Source organism: Salvia splendens, chromosome 5, assembly GCF_004379255.2.
Source record: "Salvia splendens isolate huo1 chromosome 5, SspV2, whole genome shotgun sequence".
Taxonomy (NCBI): Eukaryota; Viridiplantae; Streptophyta; class Magnoliopsida; order Lamiales; family Lamiaceae; genus Salvia; species Salvia splendens.
The window spans coordinates 10,565,993-10,584,850 of record NC_056036.1 but is presented as its reverse complement, the minus strand read 5'-3'; the positions used below and the strand labels follow the sequence as shown (position 1 = coordinate 10,584,850).

Here is an 18,858-nt window from a genome sequence, read left to right as displayed (position 1 = left end):
CCTAAATTGACGGTTCCACTGTTGGTGGTTCCTTGAGATCCTCTAACGGATCAAGTGTTGAGGCCTTCGGGATCAACACGTGTGTTGGGACTTAGGGGCCAATACGAGAACTGGGGTTCCACTTTTAGTGGCTCCATAGAATCCTCTAATGGATTGAGTGGCCGGGTCCAACACGAGAGTTGATGCCTTTGGGATCAACACGACTGACTCCAATGTGGGGGGAGACCTCGTGAATGTGAATGGTCGGTAAGTCCTTGTTGTGGAAAATAGATATACAAATCTTGCCGGGCGAAAAAATTACACGGAATATAAAGGAAAATTACACGGAAATAACTGAACAAAAATTACATGAAAAAAAACTTGTGGAAAGTGGTAAGCCGAGTGGAGATACGCCCGGGTAGTGCTTTCGGTTTGGCGTGTCGTCCCCAAAGATAAAACGGCTTCGTCTCTGAAGTAGCAGCACCGCTAGCAACAGAGCTCCGACGAACGGGAGTAAAACGGGGGCAGAGCTTCGACGGGGAAAACTATGCAAAGAGGGAGAGAGCGTGTATGCAAGAATGCTTGTGTATGTTCTGTGTAGAATGCAAAGGATGCATGCCTATTTATAGGTCAAGTCCACCTGCAGGGCATTGATGGAGTCAACAACCATTATGTGTGTCATGATGGCTTGACTATAACCGCCGGGGGTTATTGACTGGTGCACTAGCCAGTGGGGGCTGAAGAGACACGATGCACCTGGACATGCTACACGACGGGATACATCATGGATCGTCGGGGTCCATCGGGGACCTTTTGTCTCCCGTTATGCGTCGGGGTCCAGCGGGGACCTTTTGACTCCCGTTGTGAGTCGGGGTCCAGCGTGGACCTTTTGTCTCCTGTTGTGCGTCGGGGTCCAGGCACCCGTCGGGGATAGCGTGGAGTTTGGGGTAGTCTAAAAAGAACAAGCGACGCTAGTAACACGCTCAACGACCAGCTCCAAAGAATAACCCAAAGACCACCCAAAGACCAATTGCCAAGATCCAAGGTACCATGCACCCTGTGCACGAGGCACGGGTCACGGGATACAGGTCACGGTGCGCGTGCGTGCGCGTGTGGGCTCTGTCACCCTCTTATTCTACGATAATTATTACACATGATAATTCATCTGATTAAATACTTCATCAAAGAAGTTTATCATCCCCGATGTGGGATAATTAACACCTAGTTAGTTAATCCCTTAGTCTTTTCATATAGCTCATTTATAGCTTTATTGTGACCAACTTTAATATATTATTTCTCACTCACCGGGAATCGGATTTGAGAAAATGAATATACTACGGTCATCTACTCAGAACGCAGATCGACGTTATTGCATTTAATTTCACAAAATTAAATGTCTTGTAACATTTATTATTAGTCAAAAATCATTTGACCAAGCACGATTCCAACAATCCCCCACATGAGTGGAAATTGCCAAATGCATATGTATGCAGGCACAAGCTCAACCCTCAAGAGGTATGTAAGCATAAGGATAGGTAGTTTTTGGCTTTGAACCATCCATAGTCAACACCATCGGATACACATGCGGACTAGTAGCGCGACGCTTTGAACTATTCTTCCACGGCGTGCACCGAGACAATGATGTTAACACTTAAACACCTCAACCTCATCCGTTCTCACGTTTTGTGTCCATTTCAAGCCTTGGACACCACTTTGGATTCATAAGTGTATTGTTTGAAGCGGCCCCACTTCACACTTATATAGGTGACTCCTCGTTAAGTATCTTGCCATACTCGGTCTCCTTGAGAACTTCATGTCAACGAGATCCTTTAGGGATCATTAAAAGTCATAGACTTAACCTCACCACTAGATAAGTTTTTCAACACTCTATTGTTCTCTAGGAATAAATATAGATGAGTGTTTTACACGAACTCTCATAGCTTAGTTTTCCCATTGAACCTAGTTCTTGGGATCTGCAGTCATCATGGTTGGGTTACCACTATGACAATTTAGTTTGTATATTCATTGGGTAATCTAGCAGATCCGCTAACCATATTGTTAAATCATGATCAATTGAATAAATTGTTAGAGGGAATGGGTTTAAAATCCACAAACTAAAGAATTGTCATAGTGGTAACCCAACCATGATGATTGGAGATCCCAATAACTTGGTTCAATGGGAAAACTAAGCTATGAGAGTTCGTGTGAAACACTCATCTATATCTATTCCCTAGAGAACAATAGAGTGTTGAAAAACTTGTCTAGTGGTGAGGTTAAGTCTATGACTTTTAATGATCCCTAAAGGATCTCGTTGAGATGAAGTTCTCAAGGAGACTAAGTATGGCAAGATATTTAACGAGGAATCACCTATGTAAGTGTGAAGTGGGGCCGCTTCAAACAATAAACTTATGAATCTAAAGTGGTGTCCAAGGCCTGAAATGGACACAAAACGTGAGAACGGATGAGGTTGAGGTGTTTAAGTTTTAACATCATTGTCTCGGTGCACGCCGTGGAGGAATAGTTCAAAGCATCGCGCTACTAGTCCACTTGTGTAACCGATGGTGTCAACTATGGATGGTTCAAAGCCAAAAACTACATATCCTTATGCTTACATACCTCTTGAGGGTTGAGCTTGTGTCTGCATACATATGCATTTGGCAATTTCCACTCATGTGGGAGATTTTTGGAATCGTGCTTGGTCAGACGAATTTGACTAATAATAAATGTTACAAGACATTTAATTTTGTGAAATTATATGCAATAGCGTCAATCTACGTTCCGAGTAGATGATCGTAGTATATTCATTTTCTCAAATCCGATTCCCGGTGAGTGAGAAATAATATATTAAAGTTGGTCACAATAAAGCTAAAAATGAGCTATGAGAAAAACTAAGGGAGTAATTAACTAAGTGTTAATTATCCAACATCGGGGATGATAAACTTCTTTGATGAAGTATTTAATAAGATAAATTATTATGTGTAATAATTATCGTGGAATAAGATGGGTGACAGAGCCCACACGATCGCACACGCGCGCGCCGCGCACCATGCACCGTGTGCCTTGGCAATTGGTCTTTGGAGCTGGTCGTTTAGCGTGGGTCAAGCCCCGCTTGTTCTTTTTAGACCACCCCAAACTCCACGCTATCCCCGACGGACCCCGACTCATGGTGGTCCTGGTCCACGTCATGTTCCCGACGCATAACGGGACACAAAAGGTCCCCGCTGGACCCTAACGTATAACAGGAGACAAAAGGTCCCCGCTGGACCCCGATGCATAACGGGAGACAAAAGGTCCCCGACGGTCCATGGTGTATCCCGTCGTGTAGTGTGTCCAGGTGCGTCGTCTCTCTTCAGCTCCCAATGGGTAGTGCACCAGTCAGTAACCCCCGACGGTTACAGTCAAGCCATCATGACACACATAATGGCTGTTGACTCCATCAATGCCCAATGGGTGGACTTGGCCTATAAATAGTCACTCCATCTCTCCATGCATTGCAAACGATTTTGAACACACAACAAACTCAAGCATTCTTGCATGCACGCTCTCTCCCTCTCTGCATAATCTTCCCGTCGAAGCTCTGCACCCGCCTTAATCCCGTTCGCTGGAGCTCTGCTGCTAGCGGTGCTGCTACTTCAGAGACGAAGCCGTTTTATCTTTGGGGACGACACGCCAAACCGTGAGCACTACCGGGGCGTATCTCGTCTTGCGAAAAGAGGACTCCTCGACTCGGCTTACATCTTTACGGTTTATTGTTTCGAAATCTTCTTTGTTATTTCAATTCAGTTTATTTTCATTTAATTTCGTCATTCTTCATTGGGTTGTATTACTCCCGATTAGTGTATCTTTGTATCACAGTCATTTTATCTAAAACCAACAAGGCCAAGTACATATATAATTTTTTTAACCAATTACACACCACTAATAACGTGAATCTCACAATACTAGGGGTTTTCTTTGTTGTTGACTTTTTTGGCTCTGCTGTCGCTTGGGTGTTTTGTTTCTGTTCCCCCCTCCCGTTGTGGTTTTGGTGTGTCGGGGTGCCCCCGATCTCAGAAGATTTTGGGAGATTGTGAGGTGTTTTGGCTGTAGCTCTTGTGCGTGTGTTTGTTTTGCTGCAGAGCTTTGTTTATTGTTTTGCTGAACTTTTGCTCACTACCCTAGTTAGTTTGAGCATTTTACTTATATATTTAAAAAATGTGGATCTTACAATCCACAAACATTCATGCCACTACTTTTTTCTCTCTCCACCTTACGTTTTCAGTCTCTCTATTACTTTACTAATTGCATAATAAAATTCATGTCATTTACAAATTTATTTATTTTTTAAGGACGAAGGAGTAGTATACAAAATAGGGTTGTGTTATAGGTATACCATATATTATATAATCGAAGACCATTGTTCTATTAGATTAATAAATCATCCATCTCGATTATATATTCGTGTATCATTCTATAGCGTATTTAGTTAATTACTGCTAGAGGTGGGCCGGTACGGTATACAATATCAAAATTGTCATACTGCGTGTTAAAAATGTAGAATTGAAATGGATGAAGAAAACTCTATTGAAGGTGATGGAGAAAACTGCCATGGAAATTGGAGAAATCGTCGACAAAGGAAAGAGAGAAAGAAAGAGAAAATTTCATTAATGACTACATTTTGGAAGCGTTATCAACAAATTACAATAGATGCCTTTTATATAGGCTAGGAGAAAGGCTAACACTAACTAATAAAAGGAAAAATAACATCAACTAATTACATTTTTATTTTTAATTTCAACATTACGTATCGTACTGAAGATTGCAGTATTAGAAAATATCACACACATATACTCCTTCCGTCCCACTCTAAGTGGATCATTTCTATTCCAGCAACGGATTTTATGTAGTGTTGTTTTGTGAGTTAAGTGGAGAGAATAAAGTAGTAAGAGAGAGGGAAAAAGTACATAGAGTGATGTTTCTATTTTTAGAAATGTGTCATTCAGAGTGGGGCATCCCAAAAAGGAAAAATGGTTCACTTAGAATCGGACGGAGGGAGTATGTATCTTATCGTATTATTTGATACCAGAATTCGAAACACCAAAAATTCGATGATAAATTTTCGATACCATTACCATATCGTTACTGCATTATATATTATTATATACCTGTGTTCATACTAAAAAAAACCTATTTTATACCTAAAATGTTTAAAATAACATTTCAACTATTTAAATAACGCCAGAAATTTTTATACTCCATCACAATCAAATCTTGTTCATAACATTCAAATTTTTGTCTTGGATGCAACTACCGAATGTCAGAACTCCGAAGGCCGTGTGTTTGAGAGTGGTGGCAGCGAGAGGAACGAGAGAGAAAGAGTCAAAAGATAGAAGAACTTAATTAGAAAATATAGAGGTTTAATTTTTTAGAATTATTGTAATACTCCGGTCATATATTCTTTAACAAATATATTGGTCTATAATTATGATATATAAATATATATGATGATATATCGGGTATGCATTATTTATTCGACATTCGGTGTATATTGATACAGGTATGGCACCGCATGTTCGGTATATATCGTATGTTTGGCGTACCGCGATATATGAAAATCTATAGCTTTACAGTACCGAATTCAATCAGTAAGATATCATATCGTGAAAATTGTGATATAATGAAAAATCCTTATTTTTGGTATTTTTTTCGGTACCATAAGATCAATATTTTGGTATTTTTACTTACCCTAGCTAGTGCAATATATTTAGTCATGATGATTTTCGGTTAATTGGTTCAGTTGAGGAAAAAAAAAAATTAAGGATTAAAATAAGAGCTTAAATTGTCTAATCTAAAATGAAAAATTCCTGAAGATGATAAGAAGAAAATGGAGAATAGAGAATGATAAAATGGAAAGAAGTGAAAAAAAAGGAAGAAAGGGGAAAGAAAAATTAGAGATATGAATCAAATATTTTACGGGTTGAGAGAATAAATAAACTGAACTGCCCTTCATGGGCTTGAGGGTATTTTCGCCTAAAAAAGTTTGAAATAGTGAAAAAGTAGTTCAAGCGATGTTATACCGAAGTTAATGAACCTCAGAAGATATTACTTCCTCCGTCCCGCTTTAGGAGTCCCGGTTGATCAATTTCGGGCGTCTCGCTTTAGGAGTTCCAGTTAGGATAAACTAATAAAAAATGCATACAAAGTAAGTAAAAAGTGTTAAAAGTGGGTCCCAACATCCACTACAGTATTTATTTATTTATTACACACTCAAATACTTTCTTAAAACATGTGCCCAATTCAATCGGGACTCCTTAAGCGAAACGGAGGGAGTATTAAATGTTACGGACCAAAATTAATACCTTGGCAAACTTCGCAAACAAAAATAATGTTCCCTCTAAAAACTAATAGTATTATTAAACTTATATATAAATATATTTCCGTTGAACTCTTTAGTATGAATTGATCATGAAAATAAATATAGAAATTCTATATAATTTTCTTGTTATTTTGATGGTTTTGTAATCACCTAAAAAAGATTATAAAGAGACTCTCTTTCCAATTTCTTTGGGCGATTTGTTTTGAAGCATCTGTCAACATCTATAATTTTCGATTTATATAATTAAAATTAAACTTAATTTAAATAAACAAGGCTTTGGGTCTGGCCGGACACATACTAGTATTAATTATACGGTATGGATCTTGAGACAAATGTGCCGGCCTTAACTTTATAAACCACCAAAAAAATAAAAATAAAAATAAAAATAAAAATAAAAATAAAAATAAAATAAAATAAAATAAAATAAAAACTTTATAAACCACCTTCTCTCCACGAAATGTTTGACTAACTTTATACGGTATCGGTATGCACGTAATATCCACTAATCCACACATATAAAACCATATTAACATACAACCAATTAATAATGAGCAACTAATAGGCAATATATATAAGGCCTGATAGAAACATAACCAAAACATTATACATTAAAACGTGGTGCATTAAAATAATGCAGAGCAAATTAAAGAAAGATACAGTCGAAGCATACAAACATGGCGATTAGACTATGATAATTAATAAGGATACTAGTTCAAATTTAGCATACGATACATTACCCGTTAGCAACAATGGAGTAGGGTTTAATTTATCAACCCAACCAGAATTTTAGATAAGATGGAAGTAGTTCAAATTTAGCATACGATGCAGCATTACCCATTACCAGATTTTTACCAGCAGATAATTTTCGGCAGATTATAAACTGTCGGTAAATCGGAGTCGGACGGTGGTTTTGGCATAGACGAGGCTCAGAATTTCCTGAAGAAATGCCTGTGAATTCACCATCAGACTTTCTGCTGGTAATTAATTCATCGCTAATATCGTCAGATGTATTTCCAACGTAAATCAACCTGTAAAACACACATTTTTTATTTGTGTTTGGCACATAAATATGTTTTATTAGTCCACAAAAAATTGTCTCGTTTGTGAATGACTTGTGTTCTTAAACACAATTAATTCATAAAGTAGAAAAAAAAACTAGTAGGAAAGTTAAAATAAATGGAAATGGTACTAATTTTGGTAGATGTAACCTGGACGGACGAAGTATTAATTTATTGTTTTATAAAAATGAGAAACTTGCAAAATCATATCTAAATTTCCAGTATAAATAGTAAATACCAACATGCATTCAAATATCTCATCATCCATTCAAATAGAAAACTCTGATATAACCACCCCATCCCCTCCCCTCAAAAACAAAGAATTTGCAAAACCATGGAGAGGTATTCAGCTCCCGTAATCGACATGAAAGAATCAGAGAATCTAGCGGAGAAGATAGTGAAAGCATGCGAAGAGTGGGGTTGCTTCAGAATGGTTAACCATGGCGTGGCAATAGAGCTCATGACCCAAATGAAGGCCATCACCCTCTCTCTCACAGACCTCCCCATGGAGGTCAAGCAAAAAAACTCCCACCCTGAGCCAGGCAAAGGCTACACCCCACCAAACTCCGCTAGCCCTTTCTTCGAGGGTCTTAGTTTGTACGACATGGCCTCGCCCGGTGCCATCGACCTCTTTTGCTCTCAGATAAACGTTTCGCCACATCAGAGGTAAGCACAACATTCCTACTTTCATTCTATTTCACCATACTAAGAAGAGCCGTATATTCTAGTACTCCCTCCGTCCGCCATTAAATGTCTCATTTTTCCTTTTTTATCCGTCCGCTAATAAATATCTCATTTCACTTTTACTATATTTGATAAGTGGACCATACATTCCACTAACTCATTTCACTCACATTTTATTATAAAAACCAACATATAAAAGTAAGTCCCACATTCCACTAACTTTTCTACCAACTTTACTACATAAAGTCAAACAATTTCTTAAAACTCGTGCCGGTCAAATATGAGATATTTAATGACGGACGGAGAGAGTAACAATGTTATCTGTACATGATATTTTTTCAGGGAGGTGTTGAGCAAGTACGCGTTCGCATTGTACTACCTAGGCCAGTTTTTGGGGAGGAAGGTGATGGAGGGGCTGGGGATGGATGGCGATCTCTTCGAAGACTGGCCGTGCCAGTTGAAAATGAACAAATACAACTACAGCCCTCAATCGGTCGGTTTAACCGGGGCCGTTTTGCACACAGATCCGGGGTTTCTCACTATATTGCAAGATGATGAGATGGTGAATGGCCTCGAGGCCATCCACAAGATCACAGGAGAGCTCGTTCCCCTCGATCCGATACCCGGATCTCTCGTTGTTAATGTCGGAGATACCGCTAAGGTATTAGTATTGTTTTGGTTTGTGATTGCATGACCAAATTGATTTTGTTTTTCTTATGTTGTTTTAATTGCTATATTTGATCAAGGCTTGGAGCAATGGGAGGTTTTGCAATGTGAAGCATCGAGTGCAGTGCTACGAGGCAACTGTGCGGACTTCTGTTGCTCTTTTCGTGTTGGGGCCGAGAGATGGGAAAGTGGAGGCGCCGCCGCACCTCATGGATTCCGACCACCCCCGCCGCTATGTTCCGTTTGACTTCGAAGAGTACAGAAAGCTCAGAGCTTCAACCAAGTCACCTACCGGAGAAGCCCTTGAGCTTTTTTTGGCCTAATGTTTGTGAAATTGTGAGATTTGTGGAAAATTGTGTGACGCACATTAATTAATACAATATGCATTCGGTATTGCAACATACTAATTAATTATATTTTCCTTCATGCGTTTGGCGAGGTAAGGTTTGTCTTGTCATTTTATTTTTGAATAAAAATTAGTGTATTAATTAAGTGTGTGAATACTCTATTGCTTGACGGATTCTATCATTGGAAACAAATGAATGAAAATAAAGCCACGCCGAAGTTACATTATTTTGTGTACACTACTTTATTTCGATACGACGTAGTCAGGTCTATCAAATTTTAAAATCAATTTATGATTGTGCGAAAGTCAAATTGATGAAGGTTTATTTGAAGTTGATTAAGAAGATTTGTTATAAAGTTATAACCTGAGCAGTCTGGAGGTGACGTCGCTATAATGAATAGATTTTAGTAGTTTATTCGGCCACCTAATAAAAATTAATGATGAAGCTCTTTCGATCATTTTACATGTTCAAGTCAACTTCGCATAAATGTTTATTCGTTGTCTATATACTCCAATTATCGACGAACACAGGAGTCAGGACACGCACTACCTCCAATAATCACTAAAGTATGATTTCATTCAGCATTAATTCTGCCCATTAAATTTTTAAAACTTAATAAATACTTACTTTAAATCATTATTTAGTCTATTTTTATTATTTAGAATACATTGTTTACGCATATCATTTATATATTATATTAGATTGGTACTTTTTGTTTTCGATTTCATTCAATTCTACTTTCAAATTCACTGATAATGCACAAATAAATATATAATATGTATATTCAATAGTTAGCATAAATATTTTATTCACGTGGAATAAAATGTAGGCTCTAAGGTCATCCACAACGCTGTCACTATACAGTCCCTTAAAACACTATTTGCAGGCCTCACTGTACTTTTTTACTCCATCCCGTAACTAAGGGACGGAACCTGCAACCCTCCGTCCCTTAAATTACTATTCATTCAATTTAATTTTTTTATTTTTTTTTCAACAAATTCATTTAATAAAAAACACACTTCATTAACAATAAAATAAAATTACAACATAAAATAAAAATACAACTTAAAAGTTAAAAAATTAAAAAAACACACAATTAAAATCCTAAAAAAATAAACATGGCATAATTTAAAATACAATTTTATAGAAAATAAAAAAACTACTCCGCCGGCGAATCATCCCCCGAAGGCAGTGGAGGTACACTAAAGCCGGTAGGAGGCGGAAGGCCAAGTTGGGCTGCCATAAATACAATTCCGTTCCACCAGGCTTGGTACTAGGCGGGCGTAAAGCGGGAAGTGTCCGCCATTGTGGCGGTCATGTACATGGCCATAAGGGAGTTCGAGCCTCCCCCCGAGCCCGAGCCCGAGCCAGCCTGGCTTGATTCACCTCGGCCCTTCCTCGCTCTAGTCGCCTTCGCCGCCTTGGTCCCTTGCGGCTGACGGCGCCCATGGGAGGATCCCCCGGCATCGCCGGCCGTGCCCTCAACCTTCTGCGAGGCACCCTCTTGTGCACCGATGCCCTCACTGGCGTCACCAGACGAGTATTGGCCACTCGCCGTGTGCTTCGTGCGCTTGGAGGTTGAGCCCGAGCTGGAGCGGACACTGCCAGCCCACCTTTCCTCGTCCTTGACGACATGCCAAACATCAACAAATTTGAACTGTTTGCCGGTGTCGTCGTGGTAGACGCGCAAAGCCGACCTCAGAATGTTGGCGCCCGTGGATCTGCTTTGGTACTGAGCCTTTTCGTTCGTGTAGATGCCACATAATCTTTTGACCTCTCTGTCGACTCGGTTAAAGTGAGCGCGAAACATCTTATATGTGCGGCAGCGGGACCCCTTCGGCTTAATCTGGTGGTATGCCTCAGAGACCTTTTCCCAGAAACACTTCCGGCTTTGTTGATTCCCGACGATGGGATCGTATGAAACACGGATCCATGCGTTGTACACCGCCATCGTTTCTTTGCTGCTGTACGGATGCCGGCCTAGATCCTCCTCCTCGCCCGCCTCTGCCCTGAAGCTTCCACCGCCTCGGCCTCCTCCCGAAGTGGGTTCAACGGAATAATCCTGCCGAATCTGGAATAATCCCTGCGAATACCGCGGGGAAGAGGGACGGGCGTATGCATCCACGTCAAAATTGGGTGGTTGGTACCCGCGGCGTCGACGAACCCTGGGTGCCCGGCGTCGACGAACCGGGAACCACCCAATGTGTTGTAGATGCTCTCCCAGTCGCCGAACGAGTTGAGATCCCACGCGCCGGAGCCACCATCGCCAGAGTTTCCGTCGTCGGACATTTTGTGATGAGATGTTAGATGAAAATCGGAGAGGAAATGAAGATGATTTGGAGAGAGAATATGTGTAGTTGTGTGTGAAATGAGGATGAATTAGGAGTATTTATAGAGTAAAAAAATAAAAATAAATAAAAAAAATGGCTAATTAAACGGCAATATTACCGTTTAAAATTTTTATTTTTATTTTAATTCTAATTTTTTTTAAAAAATAATTTATTGCTTCAGCGTGACGATGCCCACTCGCGGGCCGGCGAGTGGGCGTCACGTATGGCGCCTGGGCGCGTGGCGAGACGGCTCGTCACTCGTCATGCCGTGACGGGACGAGACGGGGCGCCGCAACGCGTCGCGCCGCCGTCCCATCCCCCCGTGACGGAATGCGGGACACCCGCGTAACGCGTTGCGGGTGCCCTAAGTAGTGTAATTAAACTTCGAACTCTATACAGATCACAAGAATTGAGTTAAATTTTTATAACTAAAACAGATTAGTTAAAATAAAGAAAGTAAATATAAATGTTTCTCAAGTGGAAAAAATGAATTTCAAGGTATTGATTTCTTGAATCTTTATGTATTCAAGTTATAAATCCAATATTTCAATTATGATGCAATCTTTACTAGACAAATCACAATTATCACTAAACTCTTGTTATGATTGACGAGTGCAATCTTGACTCCGTTACGAGTCATGGGAAAATTACAACTTCTTAAAGTCCCTAAGAGCATCCACTACGCTGTCCCTCCACCGTCCCTTAACCGTCCCTTAAACTACTATTTGAGGGTCACACTGTACTTTATTCATCCATCCCTTAACTAAGGGACGGAACCTGTAACGCTCAGTCCCTTAACCGTCCCTTATTCCGTCCCTTAAATTACTATTCATTCAATTTCATTTTTTATTATTTTTCCAACACAATTCAATTAAAACAAAAACACTTCATTAAAATTAAAATAACATTACAGCATAAAATAAAAATACAAATTAAAATTAAAAAAAAAACATAATTAAAATCTTTAAAAAAATAAAAAATGACATAATTTAAAATACAATTTTATATGGACATCCTTGAATGTTTTATGTCTCATTTTCGATGTGGGACAAAATCATTCTTGGATGTCTCTATAAAAGAGAAACAACCAAGAATGATTTTGTCCCACATCGAAAGTGAAACATAAAACATTCAAGGATGTCTCTATAAAAGAAGAACAACCAAGAATGATTTTATCCCACATCGAAAGTGAAACGTAAAACATTCAAGGTTGTCTCTATAAAAGAGAAGAAACCAAGAATGACATTGTCCCACATCGAAAGTGGAACATAAAACATTCAAGGTTGTCTCTATAAAAGAGAAGCAACCATGAATGACTTTGTCCCACATCGAAAGTGGAACATAAAACATTCAAGGTTGTCTCTATAAAAGAGAAGCAACCAAGAATGACTTTGTAAGCAACCAAGAATGACTTTGTCCCACATCGAAAGTGAAATTTAAAACATTCAAGGTTGTCTCTATAAAAGAGAAGCAACCAAAAATGACTTTGTCCCACATTGAAAGTGAAACATAAAACATTCAAGGATGTCTCTATAAAAGAAGAACAACCAAGAATGACTTTGTCCCTCATCGAAAGTGAAACGTAAAACATTCAAGGTTGTCTCTATAAAAGAGAAGAAACCAAGAATGACATTGTCCCATATCGAAAGTGGAACATAAAACATTCAAGGTTATCTCTATAAAAGAGAAGCAACCATGAATGACTTTGTCCCACATCGAAAGTGGAACATAAAACATTTGGAATATAAAACATTCAAGGTTGTCTCTATAAAAGAGAAGCGACCAAGAATGAGTTTGTCCCACATCGAAAGTGGAACGTAAAACATTCAAGGTTGTCCCTATAAGAGAGAAGCAACCAAGGATGAGTGTCATAAATTCGCAAGCCCATCAAATATATGTGGGCTGTTACGAATTTCTTGTATTTATTTATTTGTAAAAATTGTTTTTAAATATAAAAACAATTTTTATAAATAAAAAGTATTTTTTTTTAAATTCAATTTTTTTTAAAAAAATAAATTTATTGCTTCAGCGTGACGACGCCCACTCGCGGGCTGGCGAGTGGGCGTCACGCATGGGCGTCCCGTGTCTCGCAGGCACGGGCCGCGGGACGGGATCGGGACGGGACGGCGTGTCGCAACGCGTCGCGCGAGCGTTCTGTCCCTCTGCGACGGAACGCTGGACGGTGGCGCGCCGCGTAGTGGATGCCCTTAGATTCCTCGTGTCTTATATTTACTCTCAAACATGGAGGGACAGAACGCGGGACGGTGGCGTGCCGCGTAGTGGATACCCTTAGATTCCTCGTGTCTTATATTTACTCTCAAACATCCTTAGTGTGTCCACAATGGTGGCCCTTGAAGGCCACCAAATGTGGCCCGGCCACCATTTGTGGATCTTATGTGGCCCTCCGCAATGGTAAAAGTCAAAATTATAACAAAAATAACAAGGGCCACCAAATGTGGCCCTCTAAAAATAAAATTTATTTTATTTTCTTTTTTAGTAATGTTATTTTTTAATTTAACTATATTAAATTTTAGTAGACTAATAATTTGGGAAACAAACATAATTTAATAAAGTTACGAATTATAGATAAATTTTCGTCGTACTTTTGATAGGGGAAAATTCTACAACGAAAATTTTTAAAAAACACAACATAAAAAGATAAAAAAACGCCACCGCTACCTACTCGGTGGCGTAATCGGAATCCGGCACATCTTCTTCACCTCCTCCACCGCCGCCGACACCGGCCCCACTGCCGCTTGCTTTGCCCGTCGCCGACCCAACGGATAAGCCCAACTTCGACCTCAACCTAAGAATGAGGTCGTAGTACATCATCTTGGTGATAGGGTCCGTCGACTTCTCGTACAAGCACAAGTTATCCTGGAGTTGCTTCATCATCTGCACCTCCAGTGTTTGAGTCAACACCGCGGTCGGTGGTGAAGGGCGCGGTGTCGCCGCGCTCGCCCGAGAGACTTGGGAAGCGGATCTAGCTTCCCGGATGGAGGCTTGTTGGCCCTGCGGGTGCTGGCGCCTCGACATTGTCGAGGGGGGCTCATCCCTCACATCGTCATTCAGGTCGAATGCACTTGAGTCGGTACCACTGCTGTCGGGCCCGATTTTTGTCCGCTTCCCAGTAGGACCGGTCTCATCATCGCAGATCGCCTTGAATTGAGGAGAGTCTCGGAGAAGCATGTATTCATTCGAGTAAGTGAACTTGGGCCAACTTTCAGTATTAAACAACTGATACGATAACGCCCGGTCCCCGTGGGAAGTGGATGGAGTCAGATGCCACCATACTACAACATGTACCCGTGGCAGCAGATGATGCCCGGGATGCCAGCCGGGGGAGTCCGCCGGGGGGGTTTCAGGCGATGTCGGGGTGGGCACCCGGGATGCAGATGATGCCCGTGGGGGTACAGGCGACGCAGGGGACGCCGGGGGGGGAGTACCGGCGACGGGGGACCCCGGAGAACGTCGCGCTGGCCAAAGCGTGGGTGAGTGTTTGCGACGATCCTCTCATTTCGAACAACAAGAGGATCATCAACTTGTGGGGCAAGATAGCAACAGCATACCAGAGGTTTTTCCCGGAGGGGAGGCGATGCACCGGGGAGGATTGCCGGAAGGGGTGGGACCGAATCAGGGCTGCGGTCTCCCGATTTTTGGGCTTGTACACCAACGCCCTCCGCATGATGAGCAGTGGCCAAACGGAGGAAGACTGCAGGAGGATAGCGGAGAAAGCCTTCCCCCTGAAGGGGGTGTATAAGGACTTCACCTACTGGAACTGCTATCTTGTGCTGAACGACTCCGAGAAGTTCCGAGTAGGTGTCGACGCTGGCTGGCCGAAGAAGCAACGACTGAACTATACCGGTGATTTCAGCGGCAGCAGCGGTGGTTCCCACGACCTCCCCGAGACGGCCCAGGAGGTCCCGACCCCTCGTTCGTTCGCTCATCGAACTCGCCCGGTTGGGCACAGGCGGGCTCAACGGGAGGCGAGGGGGGTCGCCGGGGGTTCCCAGGAGGTCCAGTCGGCATCCCCCCTTGGCCAATCCACAGCGGATCTAAAATTCTTCGCGCGTCAACAAACGCTCGCTCAGATGGTCAAGACGATGGCCGAATGGCGGGCGGCGGTGGACCCCGTGGAGAAGAGTTTGCTTCAAACATTGCTCCTGAGCATGTAGGAGGATTTGGAGGCGGCACGGAGGGAAGCCGCCGGGAGTAGAGGCGGCGGCAGCGTCGGAGGCGGAGGCGATGGTGCCGACAACGACGAAGGAGACGACGACGGAGCAGATGAGTGAATTATTGTACTTTTTTGTTAATTATTGTAATTTTTTAAAATTATTGTACTTTTTTTAAATTATTGTATTTTTTAAAATTTTAATAGTATTATTAATGTTTCCCGTATATGTCTCGTTAATTAAATTCCGTATATTGTGTGATTGTTAATTATTTCATTTTTATATAATTGTTATTAGTGATGTGGCTATTGATGTGGCTGGGCTATTTATGATGTGGCTAGGCTATTGCTGGGCTATTTATGATGTGGCAGGTGGATTTTTAGTGTTGATGATGTGACAGGAGTAGTTTGTGGCTAGGCTATGGCTAGGCTATTGCTGGGCTATTCCTATTGTGAATGCTCTAATGCTGCAAAGTGATAAAAAGAAATCATTGGTTTTCCTTTTTGTAATTTTTTGTTTTGTTTTGTGTTTCAATATGTTAGATTGTACCAAGAAAATGGAAACCGCGCTTTTTATGTTTGGAACGATTGGTGGTAACGACTACAACTATGCCTTCTTTGAAGGGAAGCCAATAGAGGAGGTGAGAAACATGGTACCCCAAGTTGTAAATACCATCATGCTTGGTGTTAAGGTAAGTTGATTTGTATAATTCTATTACAAAAATCCTTAAATATTATCTTTATTAACTACGGATTACAAATTGAGTGTAGAAAGTTATGAGCTACGGAGCTACAAGGGTGGTGGTTCCCGGGAACATGCCTATCGGTTGCCTTCCAGTTTACAAAACCCAAATTCTTGACAAACGTATCGGCAGCATACGATGAGAGCCGATGCCTAAAGCAAATGAATGATTTTGCTAAATACCACAATCAGCAACTTCAACAAGCCATCCATGATCTACAGCAACAAAGCCCTAATGCAACCGTCGTCTATGCTGATTACTACAACGCCTATCACTTTCTATTGGAACACGCCAAATCTCACGGTACGTACACCTACATTTATAGTAGTACTTGTTTGGTAACACCACACAATCATAAAAAAAAACTACTCCAACTTCTTTGGCGAATGCATGTAGGGCTTGATACAGAAGGGGCTTGTTGTGGAGAATGTGTAGGAATGATGGAGTTGGGGTGTGTCCGGATCCAGAGCGATACCTAAGCTGGGATGGGGTGCATTTGACTCAGCGATCATACAAGATCATGGCTGGATGGCTGCTTCATCAAATCGTCTCCAGCCTTGATTGCCACTTTTAAAAACCTACTCACTAGCCTATATTTCAAAAGTAATCTGCCTATTTTGCTGCTCCTATTATTGTTATAGTTGATTGAAATTCAGTTTTACCTATAGAATATATCTTCATTGTAGTAAAGTATTGTGTAACATTACAAGTATCTATCAGACGTACACCATGATTCTTGACTATCTAGTAAGTAAGTGGCAAATGTGATGGGTCAATCCTTATATGCTAATATAGACTGCATATATTTCAAATCGCACTGCTAGGACGTATCCAACAATTTTACCCAAACATGTGTCAGATTGTATTCCCTCTGTCCTACAAAATTTGTCTTTTTTTATACGACACAGATTTTAAGAAAGGTAATGGATAATGGGTTAAAAAAATTAGTTGAATATGATATCTACTTTTATAAATTAATTTTATACTCCCCCATCCCATAAAAATTGTGCACTTTCTATTTTCGTCCGTCCCACAAAAATATGTGCATTCCATTTTTGGAAATTTATATCAATTTAATAATGTAGGTCCCACTATCCACTAACACTACTTTAACTACCATTCTTCTCCCTCTCTTTTACTTTACCAATTTTGTCTTAATTCTCGTGCCATATCCATTGCACCCCTTTTTATGGGACGGAGGGAGTAATATACTATGCGTGAGAATGAGTTTGTGGAATGTGAGGTCCACTATCACAAATGGTATAAGTGAAATGTGACAAATTTTGTGGGACAAACGAAAATAGAAATAAGTGACAAACATTATGGGATGGCGGGAGTGTAGTAAAATTATCTCTCCAAATATATCTCCACATATTAAATTTATCAGAATTTCTTTGACTTAAATTGTTTTTTTGGCATACCATATACAATCAAATTAAAAGTAATCTTATAAGGACTCTAACGAAATCCTAATTGTATACTCCTACCTCCCCACTCTATTTGACACACTTCTTTTTTGCAGTCATTTTGGAAAAATAATACTCCTTCCGTTTCCTAAAAGTAGAAATTATTTCTTTTTTGGCCGTTTCCTAAAAATAGAAAAACTCCATTTAGGAAAGTTCTTTATCCTTATGAGGTGAGATCCATTTTCCAGTGACACACTTGACCAAAACATAGTTAACCTACCAAACGTGCCCTTAAATCACTTAAATGTAACTGAACATAGTTAATCTACCAAATTAGATTCTTTTTAGCTTAACAACTAGTATTATTCTAGATATGACCTTACGTTCTTACATTACCCTGATCACCAACCCGTTCATTATAAGCAAAATTAATCACGGTTTTCTTTCATGGTAAAAAAATTGAACCCTCGCATTCGCAGTGTCTATATAGATCTCCGTTAAATTGCGTCAATATTCCAAGTTTCGTGAAACGGTTTAAAACGTTGCGTGAGATCTTGCTCGAGATGAGGTACGATAATCTAATTATTTCTATGAGTTTTGAAATTTGTTAGCTTATTTGTATGTTGATAGTAAGACGAGTTTTGAAATTGTGACTTGTCAGAGGAAAGTTTGCAGTGACGTTTGGCGGCGTTGTGGGCATTGTACGGCCGATCGTCAAATGAAGTTCCCCATAGAGACGGCGGTTTGACAGTTTTGGAAGGGGGGTTACACATTTTTTTTCTATATCTATGATATTTCAATTTTATGTTCTACTAATTCATTTCTTTTAATTCTTGAACCTCTAATCAAATCAAATTGCTCGATTTCAATTTAGTTATGGAACTTATATTATTTTCATTTCAATCAATCAGGAATAATTTAATTTCATGCGCTACAATTTATCTTATCGTCACCTAAATGGAGTAATAAAATTTTCAAATAGACATGTATCAATTTTCAATTTAAAATTTATTCTTGAATCTCCAACAGTCACATTTAATAATTTTATCTGTTGAATCAAAACAATATGATAAATTAGATAATAAAATAGACGCTAAATTGGCGATGATGAAAGAGAAA

General features: G+C 40.2%; 1 protein-coding gene and 1 pseudogene across 1 annotated transcript; both read left to right on the top strand.

Annotated features, from left to right (window-relative positions):
- The first annotated feature begins 7,673 nt into the window (after window positions 1-7,673).
- LOC121803482 (2-oxoglutarate-dependent dioxygenase DAO-like) lies at window positions 7,674-9,070 on the top strand. Its single transcript, XM_042203139.1, has 3 exons — window positions 7,674-8,058; window positions 8,419-8,737; window positions 8,823-9,070. Exons 1-3 carry the CDS (start codon window positions 7,727-7,729, stop codon window positions 9,063-9,065), a joined length of 894 nt encoding a protein of 297 aa, XP_042059073.1. The 5' UTR covers window positions 7,674-7,726; the 3' UTR covers window positions 9,066-9,070.
- A 7,056-nt stretch (window positions 9,071-16,126) lies between these two features.
- Window positions 16,127-16,907, top strand: LOC121803781 (annotated as a pseudogene).
- The last annotated feature ends 1,951 nt before the right edge of the window (window positions 16,908-18,858 follow it).

Coding starts and splice junctions, on each gene's coding strand:
- LOC121803482 (XM_042203139.1), top strand. CDS start 7,727: ATGGAGAGGTATTCAGCTCCCGTAATCGACATGAAAGAATCAGAGAAT. Junction 8,059..8,418: donor AACGTTTCGCCACATCAGAG/GTAAGCACAACA, acceptor ATATTTTTTCAG/GGAGGTGTTGAGCAAGTACG. Junction 8,738..8,822: donor ATGTCGGAGATACCGCTAAG/GTATTAGTATTG, acceptor TATTTGATCAAG/GCTTGGAGCAATGGGAGGTT.